The sequence below is a fragment of the Candoia aspera genome, chromosome 2, assembly GCF_035149785.1.
Source record: "Candoia aspera isolate rCanAsp1 chromosome 2, rCanAsp1.hap2, whole genome shotgun sequence".
In the NCBI taxonomy this organism is placed as follows: domain Eukaryota; kingdom Metazoa; phylum Chordata; class Lepidosauria; order Squamata; family Boidae; genus Candoia; species Candoia aspera.
The window spans coordinates 64,500,174-64,517,527 of record NC_086154.1 but is presented as its reverse complement, the minus strand read 5'-3'; the positions used below and the strand labels follow the sequence as shown (position 1 = coordinate 64,517,527).

At 40.9% G+C, this 17,354-nt stretch overlaps 3 protein-coding genes across 3 annotated transcripts in view; 2 read left to right on the top strand and 1 right to left on the bottom strand.

Moving 5' to 3' along the window:
* RGS14 (regulator of G protein signaling 14) overlaps positions 1 to 2,184 on the bottom strand; it is a 63,376-nt gene extending 61,192 nt beyond the window's left edge. The window contains exon 1 of the mRNA XM_063292065.1: positions 2,015 to 2,184. The gene's annotated coding sequence lies outside the window, so the exon portion shown is untranslated. The remainder of the gene's footprint in view (positions 1 to 2,014) is intronic.
* A 58-nt stretch (positions 2,185 to 2,242) lies between these two features.
* LMAN2 (lectin, mannose binding 2) lies at positions 2,243 to 8,216 on the top strand. Its single transcript, XM_063292066.1, has 8 exons — positions 2,243 to 2,471; positions 3,048 to 3,166; positions 3,302 to 3,419; positions 5,223 to 5,302; positions 5,470 to 5,631; positions 5,950 to 6,064; positions 6,326 to 6,445; positions 7,297 to 8,216. Exons 1-8 carry the CDS (start codon positions 2,342 to 2,344, stop codon positions 7,455 to 7,457), a joined length of 1,005 nt encoding a protein of 334 aa, XP_063148136.1. The 5' UTR covers positions 2,243 to 2,341; the 3' UTR covers positions 7,458 to 8,216.
* Positions 8,217 to 9,045: 829 nt separating this feature from the next.
* On the top strand, positions 9,046 to 15,298 carry TMED9 (transmembrane p24 trafficking protein 9). The gene is made up of 5 exons (XM_063292063.1): positions 9,046 to 9,238; positions 9,462 to 9,562; positions 10,530 to 10,655; positions 10,782 to 10,928; positions 13,855 to 15,298. Exons 1-5 carry the CDS (start codon positions 9,091 to 9,093, stop codon positions 14,002 to 14,004), a joined length of 672 nt encoding a protein of 223 aa, XP_063148133.1. The 5' UTR covers positions 9,046 to 9,090; the 3' UTR covers positions 14,005 to 15,298.
* The last annotated feature ends 2,056 nt before the right edge of the window (positions 15,299 to 17,354 follow it).

Below are 17,354 nucleotides of genomic sequence, written 5' to 3'. Positions count from 1 at the left end.
CCTCCCAGCCGCTCCAGTCGATCTCAAAAACTCCAGCTTCGCGATCTACTTGCGAGGAACAGCTGTCCGGAGGACAAGTGGGTCAATTTCCAGGATTCTTAGTTCCGGAGAATTCTTCAGGCTTTAGGGATCCTGCCTGAGCCCCAGAAGAGCAGCACTGTGGCTCCACTTCAAAAGGAGCTGCTCAAGCCACCACTTTCCCCACTGGAAGTCCAACTTATCCCTCTCTCTTTTAATAGCAGTTGTCGGAACTGGTGGAAAGAGCAAATCTTGTCATGGAGTCCCTTTACTGATATTTGCTAATAAACAGGATCTAGCATTACCATCCTCTGCAGCAGAGGAGGACTGGGCAGAGCTTTGAATATAAAGGTGAAATAGTGCTTCAGAGTAGTGTCTCTGAACCTCAGCAACTTTCAAATGTGTGGACTTCATCTCCCAGAATTCCCCAGCCAGCCAGAAGTCCACACATCTTAAAAGTTGCTGAGGTTGAGAGATACATTGCTTCAGAGCACACAAGAGCACTCATAAAGCACTTGTCTGAATTCCTTTCACCACATGCAGCTATATTAAGGATTTGAACATAGTATATCCTTTTTTGCCTTTGCACCTGAAGTGCTTCATAGCCTTACAGTATAAATTGCTGAAGGATTGAACCTGCAGAGGTATCAAGACTGGTCATGGCAAATGCAAGCCCTGTCTGTTGAAGGAGTTCAGATGTATGCGCATTTATGAGTGTGCTGGTGGGTGGGTGGATGCATTAGAGAAAGAGTGAATCATACCACAACAGCTATGGCTGTTTCAGAGCTCCCACTGATATGGTCAGTGCTAGAAAGTGTCCAGAAACACCCCTCTTCACTCAAGGGAGAGTTCTGTCTTGAGTGATTTTTTATGCTGTAAAACCAGTATTTTAATTAAAATAGGAAAATCTGGTATGCTACAAAACAGCCTCATCTTGAGTTTCTAGAATGCCTGAGCTCTAAATGGGCCTAGTCATCTTTCTTGAGATGAAAACAATGGGTAAATACAGCCCAGTGCTTGTTTGGAAGTGTACCAGTTGCCCCCAAACTGGACAAAGATAACCAAAGGTAATAATGTATTTTGAGAGGAGGCTACAATAGCTTTCAAACTGATTATGACTACATTCATTTGGTAAATGTGCAGGCCCCACAAGCAGCCATTTTGAGCCACATTCCCCAAATTCAAAACGTATCCACCAGCTACCCCCACCCCAAAGATGGTGATTGATATATAGGATCAGGCAATAAAAACATCTGCTTATTGGATTTGTGGATGTAGTTAGTACTTTATGCACTGCAGTGAACATCTTTTTTATAAAAAAATCTTAATTGGAAAAAATACAGTCTATGGACATTTTTCTCTTCCTATAAATAGAAAAGTGTAAAATATGCACATTCTTCCATGCCATTCCTATTTATTTAAAAAGGGCATACAGTACTATTTAAGTTGTGTTCCTTGAACTTACGGGTTTTCCCACAAGCACACAAACGTTTTAGATTTTTTAAAAATGCATAAAACAAATTGGAAAAAAACCTTAGCAACAATCTCACAACATTTTATATATGTATGTATGTATGTATGTATATGTATATACGTACACACACACAAACACACACATAAAACTAAATAAACGTTCAGATTTCAACTGAAGGGAATTTTTAAAAGAACTCTTCAGATACACTTGCTTTACACAGCTTTGGGGTTTTCTGTTGCAGTACAGTATTGTATATTACTCCCCACCTACTACCCATAGGATACAACGGCTGTCGGTGGATACCTACTTCGAAATAGAGAGAATAACTTCTTCAAAACAGAATGGTTTAAAAAGCTTACAACGCAGTTTACTGTTTTTAATCCTATTTACGATAGGTGCAGCAAGGAGAAGGTGGCTTTCAACAATCTTAATATTCCCATATCACAAAGTGGAGGGAAGAATACGGAGGCTTAAGAAAAGTGAATGAGAACAATTTTGCATCGCCCAGTCAGTGCTGCTCACCCCAACACGAAGGTCCAGGGAACAGCCAAAGTAAATGAGGCGGGGTGAATTCACACACCGTGACTCTGTCCACTTAGGTACCGACACGCGGCGCTCACAGCAGAACGGCAAACTATCGGAACAAGGGGTGTGTCCGCTTCTCTTTCCTTTTCCTATCTCGTAACCGCCAAGAGCCCAGGTGGCGACGAGCTACAGCTTCACAGCCCTCAACGTTTACTTCCGGGCTACGGGGCAACCGGAAGGAGGAAGAAGCGCCGAGGAAATAGGAGGGTAGAGCGTCCGGGAGGTGCTGGATCTATTCGGTGCCTGTGGGGGTTGGCGACCAGCATGGTGCTGTCACCCCTGCTGCTCCTTCCGCTCCTCCTGGCCGGGACCGCGCCGCGAGGAGCCGCAGAGCTCACAGATGGCAACAACGAGCACCTAAAACGGGAACACTCGCTTATCAAGCCTTATCAGGGTGCGTGGGGAGGGCAAGGCTGTCACCCTGCTGATACGTCCGCTCTCTCCTCTCCCGTGCTCTCACTTGGGCCCGTTGGTCGTCGGCCTCTCCTGTGTTAAAGGCCTGTCTGTATGGATCCAAGGGACGGGCTTGGTTTTGCCCCTTCATGAAGGGGGAGGAAAACCGAAGGGCTACGGGGACAGTACAGTTTACACACACCTTCTCAAGGATACCTAGCCCGTGAAACTTCACAAACCTTTTTTTGCCCAAAGCAGACCTATCTGTCAATAATAATAATGATAATAACGAACAGCAGGTGAAGCTGTGCTTTATGTATTATAAATTATATAAATTTCACCACTTCTGAAGAAAATCCTGGTGGCAATAAGTAAGATTCAATTTCTGTCATGAGGCCTCCACAGAACAGTAGCAGAAGGAGAAAGAAAACACGATTCCCACTTCTGAGGAAATCAAGCCTAGTTCAGATTCAGATATATTGTTTCCCTGCCTACTTCATCACTTGTAACTTCAAATGTCCTCTAATAAGAAAAAATACTGTGCAGTTCATTATTTCTATAGTATCCTCTGTTTTAGGGGTTGGCTCCAGTTCAATGCCTCTCTGGGATTTCCAAGGGAGTACAATGTTGACTAGCCAGTATGTTCGACTGACCCCTGATGAGCGCAGCAAGGAAGGTTCTATCTGGAACAGGGTGGTGAGTGCTATTTCCATACGGAAAGGATGGGGTCAGACCCTGAGGGATACTGCCTTGATGTAATTTGCAGTATGCATGCTGTCCGTGTCAGATTTTCTGAAAAGCTGTTTAGGGCTCTTCTATTTTGTCTTCCAGCCCTGCTTTCTGAAGGATTGGGAGCTTCATGTCCATTTCAAGATCCATGGAGCAGGGAAGAAGAATCTCCATGGAGATGGTGTTGCCCTGTGGTACACTCGGGAGCGCCTTACTGCAGGTACTGTGTTCAGCCTAATAGTTTGGAATATATCCCACTGTCATGGGTTTGGGGCTTTAATATAGGTAAATAGATTTCTGTTCCAGTTGCCGCAATCAGCATGGCAGAATGATAGGATTATAATTTAGTCCTATGTAGAATAAGTCCTATTAATTTCAGATACCCCACCTAAGCATTTACAGAGTTAAAGCCTTTGGCATATTTCCAAATGCCAGCTTTGTTTGTGGGGGACAGATTGCAACACCTATTTCTTGAAGTTGTAAAGTAATCTACATTCAATATTTATTGGGCAAAATGGGGAAGAGTAGGGGAACATTTTGCAAGATGGAGCTGCTGTGGGTTCAGAAACCAACTGATTCTGGGACAGTGCCAACTTTAGTTCTGGGCAGGATAGTGCTCTCTCAGAAAGAGCTGGTGTACAATCTGGGGTGCTTCTAGATTTTCAGCTCCTGCTAGAACAGCAGGTGGAAGCTGTTCTTTTGTAGATCCAGTGAAATACAATTTTCTCAGTCATTCTCTTGGTCTGTCAGTTGTAAATCCACTTTCGATACCATCTCTATCTTGACAGATAAAATTTGTTCTACATCTGTCATTTCTTCAATAACATCTTTTGGACACAGTCTATCCATAGAAGCAGACATTATTACTGACATGGTTGATATTGTGGCTACTATTTTCTGTTTCCATTCTTCATAAGTCTTCTTCAGTATTTTTATTGTTATAATATTTTGCATCATTTTACAGGCTTGCAAATCTTTCCTCTACCTAAAAACTTTAGTCCTCTCTAGGGTCTAGTTTTTGAAATCATGAAATTGCTTATCTTTGTTATGTCTTGTAAAAACCAAAACAGAATCTATTTCTCACAAAACGCTGTTTTATAATTAATTCCAAAATCTTATTGTAAAAGTTTCAATATTCCAATTTTATTTGGACCCTTAGTCCATTTATAACTTTCTAAGATCAAAACCTTATTTAGCTTTTTGCTGTTTATTTCAGATTCTTTACTTAAACTTATGATTAAAATTTGCTTTCATTCAAGATTGAAGGCAGACTTACCTGGTGTTTTCAAACTTGTCATTCCGGAGGTCTCTAATAGCTTAGAAGTAGTTAGTGAGCAATTTCCAGAAGTGATTAGAAAGTGAAGTTTGTGAACTTAATGTCCTTTAAAAGGCTCCGCCACAGTCAGGCAACATAGTAGAAAGCATAGCAACACACGGAACAGCTGAGCTTCTAGTTACCATCTAGATGAAACAATAAGCACATCACCACTAACACTCCAACCCCATGCCCAGGAATATGTCAATATCTTAAGGGTCTCCCAGAAGGCTGGCAGAGTCAGGGCTACTCTCATCTCAGGGGGAACAGTTTTCCATAGGGTGGAGGCAGCAACTAAAAAGGCCCACTTTGTGGGTCCCTCAAGATGACATTCTTTAATTAACTGGACCTGCAGCATGCCTTTCCTGCTAGATCCAATGGAACAGGTAGAAACAATTGGGGAGAGGCAGTCCCGCAAATAAGCTGGTCCTAAGCCGTGAAATAGTAGGTTATCCATTGGTAGAATGTTGGCTGGTAATCTCCAAATGTTTTCATTGGAATGGCTTTGCTACGTGGGTGACATTTGCTCTGCTTAGCAAGCATTGTTTGTTTGTTCGTTATACATATTTATATGCCATCTACTCCCAAATGACTTCATGTAAAAATGTTTAAATCAATCTTCAGTGTTTTGCCTGATAATTAGGTGATTTTAGCTGCTTAAAGTCACATGGACCCCTTATTCATCTTTTTCTGTTTTATCACCCTCAGGGCCTGTCTTTGGCAGTAAAGACAACTTCCATGGATTGGCCATTTTCCTGGATACTTATCCCAATGAGGAAACTACTGAGGTAAGTGATAATAGCTTCTATTTGAAGGCTAAACCTGGGATTTGCTTTTCCTGCAGGAACAGTCCCATATAAGTAGGGATTCTGTATGCAGATGGATTTCAAAATATTTAGGAAGTGAATTTTGTGCATCATGGTGAAGAGTGATTCAGATTTATTTTATTCTGCAGCGTGTGTTTCCTTATATTTCCGCCATGGTGAACAATGGATCCCTGACCTATGACCATAGTAAAGATGGTCGCTGGACAGAGTTGGCAGGCTGCACAGCTGACATTCGTAATCAGAACCATGACACTTTTTTGGCGATCCGATATTCTCGGGGACGTCTGACGGTAAGGCTGAGTGGGGTGCTAGGATGCACAAATGCACAGGTGAATTACATGTCATTCTACCACATTACACAGATAACTTAGATGAATGCCCATGAGGGTTCCATAATAACTTAGAATGATGTTGCATCATTTTTGCTACTGCTGTAGTCAGTGAAATATAAAATATGAATATAGTAAATCCTAACAATGTTGTTTGAGTTGGCCAATTTCTGTATTTCAGAATTGAAGCGCTACTATATTTCTATAGGATTTTTCAACCGGCTGAGAAATGTGAAAGCTAAGTTGTCCTCAATGTCCAAGATTACATTTATGTTGCAGGTGATGACCGATGTGGAGGATAAAAATGAATGGAAAAACTGCTTTGATGTTGCAGGAGTTCGATTACCCACTGGTTATTTCTTTGGGGCTTCTGCTGGTACAGGAGATCTATCTGGTGAGAAATACTTGCTAGTGAGTGGCTGTGTTGTTTGCATGTGTTCTTTCACATAAAGTAGAGACAGGGTTTGGTAAAGTGCACTAGATATTCACTTATCACCTGAACCAGTATTCATTACTTGTCAGTTCCCTGTATTGCTGAAATCTTAGGAGACATTTTTAAAATAAAAAACCTTTAGTTAGAGTAAGGTCTTCTGTCACTGTGGAGATTGAATTTTAATCAGCTGTACAGTGAACATAACTTGATTTTTTTTCCCAGATAATCATGACATCATTTCAATGAAGCTATTTCAGCTGATGGTGGAACATCCCCCAGAGGAAGAAAACATTGACTGGACAAAGATTGAGCCTAGCGTCAGTCTTTTCAAGTCACCCAAAGGTGATTTGTTAGTGCTTCTGCCCTGAATGTTCTGTGAAGCAAATGGGAGATCAGTTTCCCACAGGAGGATCGCTTTCCATAAAAGTACTTAACTTTTGAAGCAGTAGACCAGTGAAGGCAGCCTCTTTGGTTTAGCACCAGGTGACAAAATGAATATAACCTGGTTATTTATTTATTGGATTAATAGGGATACCCAGTTTAAGCAGTGTGACTCTGGCTGGCATACAACAGAAAAAACAAACAAAAAATCGAAAGAACTATATAACATTAAAACATACCCAATATATAAAATAGCAACCAAACACAATAATGTTTGCCTGCAAGATTGTCCAACTTCTGCACTTACCATATTCACTGTTTTCTTACTTTGAATTTGTAACCAACTATTCATAAATAATAAGTGTGCATTCAGATTTGCAGAAAGTTGTTCAGTTTAACTTTGTACCAAGCAAACATTGTGTCAGCTTCTGTTTACTAACAGATTTATTTAAATATACGATTTGACCAAGAGTGCCTAAACTTTTGCCTGCAATTGCATGTGCTGTACTAGAACTGCTGGAGAGGAGTTAAAGCCTCACCATGGGGTCTCAGCTGGACCAGGATCTTAGAGGGCAAGGTTAAAAATTCTCCTCCAGATAATTTCTCCTCATTACCTATCTTACGACTATTAGCTGTGCTGCAAAGGAAGTTGGGAGGGTTTGCATAGGCTCTGGAGGATACAAACAGAACAGCTATTCTGGGCAATCCAGAATTATGCTACTCTATATTAAGAAGTTCTTTGTGTAGCAAAAGGGTGTAATATATGCTGCAAATCCTGTTTCTAAGCTTCTTTTTCTCTCTCTCTCCTTTAGATAATGTGGATGACCCAACAGGAAACTTCCGTAGTGGGCCTTTGACAGGCTGGAAAGTGTTCTTATTGTTACTGTGTTCTTTACTTGGCATCATTGTATGTGCAGTGGTAGGGGCTGTGGTTTTCCAGAAACGCCAGGAGCGGAACAAGCGATTTTACTAAGGTGCAGGAGGCCCAAATTCGGGGCAGCTGGGAATATTTTTTACAGGGGGGAGGGAGAATTGTACAGACTCTGATTTCTAAAAGGCTCTTTCAGAGAAATGTATGGAATATTTTCATATCCTTTTTTTCTTGGCAACAGTAGTCAGGCAATTGTGTCAAACAATCAGGAATATAGGTTGTACTGTACTTGGGAGCCTGCTACTTCTCTTTTTGAAAGCTGTTTAGAACCATCAGTCCCCCTTTAAAATCTTTTTTACAGAAAACAGGCAAATAATAGTATGGTTCAAACTTAGAAAATGTTTCTTCTCTGAGGAGCATGTTTTGCACTTCAGATAGTATTTCCAGAGAGTTATTCTTAAGAGGATATTTCCGTAGTTCAGCTGTGTGGAGGGTGGTTTTCTTGCTGTGGCCTATAAACTTAATTCAAGAAGGCTATTTTTTGAACTGAATGTATTTCATAGTTTCACTTATTCCAGAACCTCCTTTTAATACAAGCTATTTCTGTTTTGCTGGGAGTGAAACTAACTTAACACCAAAACAACTGGCATCCATGAAATGTGATATCTGTGACTGCATTGGCTTGGGAGAATGAGGGCTTGATTTTTCTAGACAATATGGAGTATGTGCCCCATTTCATTAAACATCTAAACTAGTTGATTCTAATGGCAGAATTGAACTATATCATAGCCACATTGCTATGTGTGCATTTGGAAGATGATAAATTGAAGGAAGACAATGTGAAATAAAATGGAAAATTAATCCTGGTGGTCTGTCTTAATTTGATGGTTAGTAAGTGAAACAGAATGGTGGATGGGCTGTATTTGGTATTACTGGATTCATGGGGGCAGGAAGCAAATTCCATGCTGGGAAATTTTAGGAATCAAAAAGTGTTAATGGAGGAATTCAGATTTTTAAAAAAATATTTATTAGACATATTTTACAGTTTGCAATAGGGCTGTTTAACCAGGAGACCATGAGTTCTAGTCCTGCTTTAAGCATGAAGCCAGTTGGATGACCTAGGGCCAGGCACTCTCTCTGGGCCCTAGGAAAAAGGCAATGGCAAACCAGTAGGAAAATCTTGCCAAGAAAACTGCAGGGACTAGTACAGGCAATCACCAGGAGTCAATACCGACTCAAAGACATAAAATCAATAAACAGGCACATAGCGTGAAGGTGGGTTTTTTATGTGAGAATTGAATTTTGAAACGCAGTACGGTTATCTTTTAATTCTTTCACCTTCACAATACGCAAAATAATCGTATTCCATAGCTGGTACAAGTCAGTAAAACGCAATTCTAGAATGTTCCGACAACCCTGGGCTCTGTTATTTACCGGTCCGGCAGAGGGGGAGAAGTGATTGCGCTGAGGACGCAGGTCTACCTACGAACTGCGAGTCTAAGTACCTGTGGTTGCTTCGCTACTTCCTAACTCTCAACATAACTACCAGCGACCGATCATAGCGGCGCTTCCACTGGATTGGAAACTCTCCAATCCGCGCTCGAGGCTTCCCCCACTTCCTTCCCGATTGTCTCTGGGAGTTGTAGTCTCTCGGGCTGCAGTGGCGGGGTGCCTGCCCTCTGCTGTACACCGATTACGTGGCGCGAGAGCGGAGGCAGGACGCAAGCGCGGCAGCATGGCGGCTCCCGGTGGTTGGTCGAGTGTGTTCTTGTTGCTGCTCGTTGCGGGGATCGCACGCCCTGCGTGGGGCCTCTACTTCCACCTGGGCGAAACGGAACGCAAGTGTTTCATCGAGGAGATCCCGGACGAAACCATGGTCATCGGTGCGCGGTGGGAGATGGGGGAATTGGTTGTATTAGAGAGGGAGTTCTGAAAGGGCTGCTACTGGCGGGGTGACGCGAGGGGCGACCAAACATGAGTTGTGTGTCGAGGCGTGTGGTGGGAGAGGGGATGCTGTGGGGAGCGTGTATGGATAGGACGTGATGGTAGACTTTGGAAATGAGCGGTTGAGCTGTTCAGAGGCCAACTTTCCCCTCTGCCACACAGGGAACTACCGGACGCAGTTGTATGATAAGCAGCGAGAGGAGTACCTTCCCGCCACGCCCGGCCTGGGCATGTTTGTGGAAGTGAAGGACCCCGATGAAAAGGTACATTAGCACCCGGTCTCTGTGGGGTTTTCAGATACGTTCCTCACTCTGAGGGCTCTGTCATGTGCAGAACATTCAGGAGAAGCTCTTTTAAAGACTCAACACTAGAGACTCACCAACCAGAACCAAGTGCTGCAAAGTAATGGATTGGGTGGCTGTAAACAGGTGCACATGCCTCTCCTGGGAATTTGTGACCAGTACTATATGTAAACCAACATATGCTTCCATGTCCAGATCCATACTTTTCTCATATCTGTTCTTTTCTGTTGCTACTATTAGGTAATTTACTGTATCTTTGCAAAGCTAAACCAATCACCTGGCCGCCTTTCTGATCATAATTGAGTTAAAGAGACATTCCTTTCTGAGCTGTAAAAAAAAAAAACTTCAGTTGCAGTTTCATTTTTGGAAAACACACAAATTAATCTGGAATGGGGGGAAAAAATACAGAATGGCGTCTGTGATCCTTAATCCCTCTTTTTATCTTTGATTACTCAAGTATATATGGATCATAATAACACAAATAAGTTAAATAATCTGAGTTACCTAGCAAATTCATGAAGAAATAAAAGAAAAATCATATTTTCCCTAATAAGGAATAGGGTTGTACAGTATGTAGGATGAGCCATACAAAAGTTCCATACTGTTTGTCCCTTACTTTCACCAGATAAGTACAGTTGACTGTTTCAGACACCATTCTTCAAATAATGGATTTCATCCCATACTTAATATATGTTTCATAATTTAATAAGTGGACTACAGTTCTGGTGCAAAAGTATATATTATGAAATCCTGAATATTGAATCATGCCCTAAAAATGGACTGCACTTAGAACATTTAATAGCTACTGCATGGTAAGAAGGATTGCAAGAAAATGCCCAGTCTTCTTCAGACTGAAAGCCCACATACATATCTTTTTGGTCTGCTGAGTTTTCTCATGTGCTTTCTCATACATCTGTTCCATTTGTAGGTGGTATTGTCCCGGCAGTATGGCTCAGAGGGCAGATTCACCTTTACTTCACACACCCCAGGAGAGCATCAGATCTGCCTGCACTCCAATTCCACAAAGTTTTCTCTTTTTGCAGGAGGCATGCTGGTAAGAATATTTGTTAGACTAAGATTTTTTTTCTCATGCTTGCTTCTCACATCAGCTATTAAGGCATCTTGCTGTGATTGGTATTTACACCTCAGAAGTTTCACTGTTATTTTAATTTTATTGCAGAGGGTCCATCTTGACATCCAAGTTGGGGAACATGCCAATGATTATGCTGAGATTGCAGCTAAGGACAAGCTGAGTGAGCTGCAGTTGCGTGTTCGCCAACTTCTGGAGCAGGTAGAACAGATCCAGAAAGAACAAAACTACCAAAGGGTAAGAGAGACAAAACTATAGCTCTGTGGCAATGCAACTTGGACATGGACTTTTATCCATTTAAAGGGCTAGGCAACAGACAACAGGGAAATCTTCTTTTCCTGAGATAAAAGACATAAAAATATATAACTCGCCCTACTGGATCGAGCCAAGGCCCATCTTAGTCCAGCATTTTGATTCCCATACAAGCCAGCAGGTGTCAAGCAGGAGGTATGGATCTCTCTACCATCATTGTTCCTCTGCAAGTGGCATTTAAAGGCATACTGCTCCCGCAATTTATATTTTTCACTGAGTTTTCAAAACTGATGGCCCTAGATATACCTGTTTCTGTGAATTTTCCAGTTTCCTTTTAAAGCAATCCATGTTAGGGCCATCATCTTGTGGTAATTAATTGCATAAGTTTATTAGGCACTATATAAAAAAAAGACTTTCACCTATTTTAAATCAGCGTGATTGGACAACTCTGATCCTAATGTTTCCCTAGGCCTGCATGATTTGATATATCTTGATCATATTCCCTATCAGCTGCCTTTTTTCTACTCAAAAGAAAGAAAGATGTTTGAGCCCCTGATCTTTGATTGTCATCTTATGTACTTTTTTTCCTCAACAACATCCTTTTTCAAATATGGCGGCCAGAACTTTATACAAGTTCTGAGCTCTTCACAAATCATGTTTGGATTTCACCACCATCCTTGCTAATTTGATAATCATCTGCAAACCTGGCCAACTCTGCTTACCCTAAGTTATGGTTGTCATGAACAAGTTAAAGGGCACCAGTCCCAACACGGACTTTGCCAACTTGCCATTCTTACCTTTAGCCATTGAAAAAAATTGTCCAGTTATTCTGAATGTTTGGTTTTGCTTTTTAATCAGTTGGGAATTCTCAAAAGGACAAGTTCTCTCATTTCATGACTGCTAAGTTTACTTAGGTGTTCAGGATGCAGACATACAGTAGTATGTCTCTAATTTGTCTTTTCCACAGGTACTGCACACTCTTCAGACTCAAAGTCTGAAGAGAACTATCCACTATGACCCTGAGATCTTTTTTCTGGTTAGTTATAGATAGCTCAGATCACATTCATATACAGTGGTACCTAAAAGTTTGTGAACCGTTTGGAATTTTCAATGTTTTTGCATAAATGTGACCTAAAATGTGATCTGTTCTCCACACAGGTCCTAAAACTAAATAAAAAGAACCCAGTTAAACAAATGAGTCAAAAACATACTTGGTCATTTATTGAGGAAAATTATCCAAAGCTTGGGCAGCAATAAGTGCAACTAAATGTTTCCGATAACTGTTGATCAGTCCTACACATTGGCTTGGAGGAATTTTAGCCTATTCCTCCTTACAGAACAGCTTCAACTCAGGGATGTTGTGAGCTTCCTCACATGAACTGCCTGCCTCAGGTCCTTCACATTTCTATAGGATTAAGGTCAGGACTTTGGCTTGGCCATTCCAAAACATTACCTTTCTTCTGCTTTAACCATTCTTTGGTTGTACATCTTGTGTGTTTTGGGTCTTGTCTTGATGCATGATGCAATTTCCCTTGAGCTTCAGTTCACGGACAGATCCCTGATATTTTCTTGTAGAATTTGCTGGTACAGTTCAGAATTCACAGTTCCATCAATGATGACAAGCTGTCCTGGTCCAAAGGCAGCAAAGCAGGTCCAAACCATGATACTGCCACCACGTTTCACAGATGGGATAAGGTTCTTATGCTGGAATGCAGTGTTTGCCGTTCACCAAACAATGCATTTCATTCAAGCCAAAAATTTCTCTCTTGGTCTCATCCACACACAGAACCTTTTTCCAGTAGCCTTCTGGCTTATCTACATGGTCTTTTGCAAACTGTAGACGGACATCTGTGTTCTTTTGGAGAGTAGTGGCTTTCTCCTTGCACCCCTGCCATGCAGACTATTGTTGCTCAGTGTTTACCTGTGGTCTCAGAAACACTGACATTCTCCAGTGCAGAAGAGGCCTTTAGTTCCCTAGAATGAGTTTTTGACGCATTTGTTTAATTGGGTTCTCTTTATCAAGTTTTAGGCTTGAGATCACATTTGAGGTCATATTTATGCAGAAATATTGAAAATTCAAAAGGGTTCATAAACTTTTAAGCACTATTGTAAATGTGAAGTTAGGGGTTTTTGCCCAGATGTATATTGTTTTACACTTACTTAAATTGAACCATATTTTTATTGGGTTGACTGATCATCCAGTTAGAGATCAGTCTGAGCTCTTCACAAATCATGTTTGGATTTCATCACCAACCTTACTAATTTGATATCATCTGCAAACCTAGCCAACTCTCTGCTTACCCTAAGTTATGGTTATCATGAACAAGTTAAAGGGCACCAGTCCCAACACGGACTTTGCCAACTTGCCATTCTTACCTTTATCCACTGAAAAAAATTGTCCAGTTATTCTGAATGTTTGGTTTTGCTTTTTAATCAGCTGGGAATTCTCAAAAGGACAAGTTCTCTCATTTCATGACTGCTAAGTTTACTTAGGAATCATTGATGAGGAACTTCTGAGAGAGCTTTTTGGAAGTTAAAAGTTTTGACTGGAGAGCACTGCCAGTCAAGAGATAGTACTGGGCTAGATGGATAAATAGTGTGACTTGTCATAAAGGAGCTTCCTAGTTCCTCAGAAGCTCTGTGGAAGTCTTCTGTAGCTTCTCTGTGTTGTACAGCTAGAGTGGGAAATTGTCATTGTGCACATGCACAAAGACCATGAAGTTGGGAGAAAGGATCTAACTCTTGGAGGAAATACCATAAGGAAACAGGTCAGCCCACATACCTTGCTGTTATGAAGGTATTGCTAAGGGTATACATGGCTTTCTATATTTTGCTGTTTCCCAAAATCTGTCCATAAAATATATCCCACTGGATTTTAATGTTTTGCTGTTTTCCCCCTTTCTTTTCTCAGTGGCGAGAAGAGCGCTTCCGGCAAACCAGTGAAAGCACAAACCAACGGGTTCTCTGGTGGTCCATAGTCCAGACTCTCATTCTTGTAGTTATTGGAGTTTGGCAAATGAGGCACCTCAAGAGTTTCTTTGAAGCCAAGAAGCTGGTATAAAAATGGAGTAATATCAGCCCAAAGCCTGCATTTCTCCCAGGAGCAGTTCCTGGCACTTCAGGTGTCTGCGTTGATCCCCTCTTCTCTCATTGGCCCTTTCCACCAGACTGGGTACTTGCCAGGATCTGTGCCATCTACCTCCCACTGCCTCAGCTCTTCTTCCCCCTTCAACATCTCAGCCTGTGGTGATTCCAGTGCAGTGTTTTGCCCCAGGAAGATGCTGCATTCTTTCCAGATAGTCGAGACCAGCCCACCCCTCCTCCTCCTCCTGCTCTTTAGCTCTGTATGAGGAGTGTGTTTTGTTTTTGTCTTTGCAGAGAGGGGAGAGAGGCACAATGTCTTCAACTTTTCTTCTGGCTAAATATGTTCTTCAAAATTAGACTCTTCTGAAGGGTGATTGGAACTTTGTGTACCCAGCATCACAATATATCATAGCCAAGAAAACTCTTGCTGTTTTTAGCTGTGTTGCATACATACTAGCACTGATTTCTAAATAACACCAGTGCATTGCTCAGGATAATGTTTTGAATGAGAAGTTCTGGAGGCTCTCCTTGCAATTCTCCTGTTCTATATATTTGTCATGAATGAGATGCAGTTTGTTTTGGGGATTAGCTTCTGTGGAATTAATAGGTGGAGCGTATTAGGATTCTTTCTGAAATCTGTCTTTCAGGCTTAATGTGCTGATCACTGGGCTACTAATAAGTGATAACTTAAGTATTGAAATTTACTTAGCTCTCCTGTAGCTTGTTAGTATTAGGGTTTTTCCTGTATCACCATTTTCTGGCAGATAGGATGCTTCATTTTCTCATTACTGTGAATGTATAAGCAGTTACAAGGTTGCTTTTACAACAATGCAACTCTTAAAGTAGCAGCATTCAGTGGTATATTTGCAGTGGTATCTGCAGCAAACCACAGTGAATCCAAAATTATGCAATACATGTGATCTCATGCAAATGCCACCTACTTGCATCCCAATGTGTGTGATGCTTGTACATAAGTCAGGGCATTTGCATGGCAACATCACACACATTTTGTCATCTCTCCTGTCTTTGCAGATGCCTGGATATCCATGTTTCTGCTGCTCCACCAACAAAATCTTAATTACATTTATTTGGAAGAAAATCCTACTGACTTCATTCGAACACCCTTCCAAATAAAGTTGCTAACATTTTTAGCTTAAGTCTCCTTTGGGTTTCTTTTGCCAAATTCCTGGATATCTAGCAAATTCTACATACTTATTCTTACAAAATTAGGGAAGCATCCCCTTGTTATCTCTTCAGCATCTAAATATGGGAATGCAGTTTTGGGGGAAAGAAAAAATGGTTTGGTTCAGACCTTAAAATTTGTGGCCAGTAAACCATATTCTGCTATATTAGTCAAAGAATTAAATACCTAAATTTAGCTTTTCCCCTTGTGCACCTGGCTATAATTCCTTGTATCCTGGATAGTTACATGACATATTCTAACAAGCAGTGCTTCTAAGCTGCAAAGTTTAAGCCACAAGTTTTTAGTTTGGAACTCCAGGGAAACTGATTGAACAAGTCAGAAGCTTCAAATATGGATAAACAAAAGGGAGTGGCAAAATGATGGGAATATTCTGTGTTATCAGAATATTCATTTTGCACTCAGATTGTTGTACCAATAGATAGTTGTGTCTGAACCTGGCCATTATTTAATGGAGAACCAGAGTGAAGGTTCTGTTACTGCTTTATGTTTGTAAATATTCTGAATAAGCTTGAAGCATTGTCTGTTGGTTTATCATGTTTACCATCTGATTTGCTCTTTTATCTCTCATGGAGAGCATGGCAGGATTGGTAGAATGAATGCAAGCACTCTTCTTGTGCTCTATTCATCCTATTGCCTATCCATACCTTCTTTAGAAATCTGAAAGTTTTGTTTGCGGTTTTTGTGAAGAGTGAGCATAAAACCTAAGTGGATGGTGTGTTATTTGGCCAGCATTTGTTTGACAATATATACATTGTTTCTACATAAATAACCATAAAATTTGCTTTCCTAAATGCTCACAACAATGTTTATTACCTGAGCAGACTGCAGAACTCTCTGTAAGATAGGGAACTAGAAACAATTGCAGTGTATCATGAGTAAGGACACAGTGAGTTCTGTGATTCAGGTGGCATCAGATGAGTCTAATGGACCTTGTTTGTACATGGCATGAACGTGTTGTGTACCTGGTTTAATAAAACAAGTGGAATGGTGATTTTTATTGCTGAAATACTTGAGGATTAACTTAAATTGTTAAGAAACCTGAGTCAGACAAATTCACTCCAACCTGTTGCCAATTATCCAGTATACTAAAAGTCACAAACTATGTTGAGGAATAGAATTCCACTCAAAATAATTGTTTGTGGGCATTCAGTTGTATCTCTTGATTGTACTATATGATGTGCTAAGGTTGATTCTGAAAGAAACCTTGATGTACTGGGAAGATGGGAGCTTTTTAGACTGTAAGAGAAAGATTCCTGTGGTATTCCGTTCTTGGAATGTGTGTTGAAAAGGAGGCCCTTGGAACTGTTCTTCAAATTTGTAATAACCTAAACGTTTTTAAACGTTTTAGGGCAAGGTGGATGGATGATATTCTAGAGGTGATGGATTCGTCCCTGGGGGAGCTGGGGGTGTTGACGACCGACAGGAAGCTCTGGCGTGGGCTGGTCCATGAAGTCAGGAAGAGTCGGAAGCGACTAAACGAATAAACTACAACAAACGTTTTAGAATAACTTCACAAACTTTTGTACGCTGGTGTACTCAAGGTGCAATGGGCTGCAACCCAAATTATGAGTCAGCATAGCCATTCATGGGTATATCCAAGATGTTAGAAGGGCACTAAATTAGTATGTCTATACAACCCAGTTGAAGAGTTTGAGATTCAAGCCACCTTACTTTTACTGCTATACTTGAAACAAGTTATCTTTTAAGCAGGAGAAGAAATAGCTAAAGCTTTTAGGGGGGAGAGGGTAATTTTAATAAATGATCTGTCCTCAGTTTTCTTTTGTTTTTTTGAGGCTACTTAACTCTGGTTGCTATTGTAATGAGAGAAATTAAAAATGGTTCTTTCCTTCTAAAATGTGTACTGTCTTCATTACATTCCACATTCTTTGCCAGAGGGCATCTAGATAGGCGTTTTAGCACTATGCTTAGTAAGTGGTTTAAGACTTTTAAATACAATACATTTAAAAATTCCATGCAACAAAAGCTGAAATTAATAAATGAACGTAAATCAATGAGCCCTTCTGGTGTTGCTTAAAAGTTCGCCATGCCTTTTGTAGTCTGCTTTCTACCGTTCCGGAGCGATTCGCGTTGCTTGTCCTTAAGCAACGAGCTTGTCTTCGACT

Bases quoted from the DNA above. Each gene is read 5' to 3' on its own strand.
- LMAN2 (XM_063292066.1), top strand. From the start codon at position 2,342: ATGGTGCTGTCACCCCTGCTGCTCCTTCCGCTCCTCCTGGCCGGGACC. The intron at 2,472-3,047 runs GTGCGTGGGGAG...CCTCTGTTTTAG, and splicing joins GCTTATCAAGCCTTATCAGG to GGGTTGGCTCCAGTTCAATG. The intron at 6,446-7,296 runs GTGATTTGTTAG...TCTCTCCTTTAG, and splicing joins TCTTTTCAAGTCACCCAAAG to ATAATGTGGATGACCCAACA.
- TMED9 (XM_063292063.1), top strand. From the start codon at position 9,091: ATGGCGGCTCCCGGTGGTTGGTCGAGTGTGTTCTTGTTGCTGCTCGTT. The intron at 10,656-10,781 runs GTAAGAATATTT...ATTTTATTGCAG, and splicing joins TTTTTGCAGGAGGCATGCTG to AGGGTCCATCTTGACATCCA. The intron at 10,929-13,854 runs GTAAGAGAGACA...TTCTTTTCTCAG, and splicing joins AAGAACAAAACTACCAAAGG to TGGCGAGAAGAGCGCTTCCG.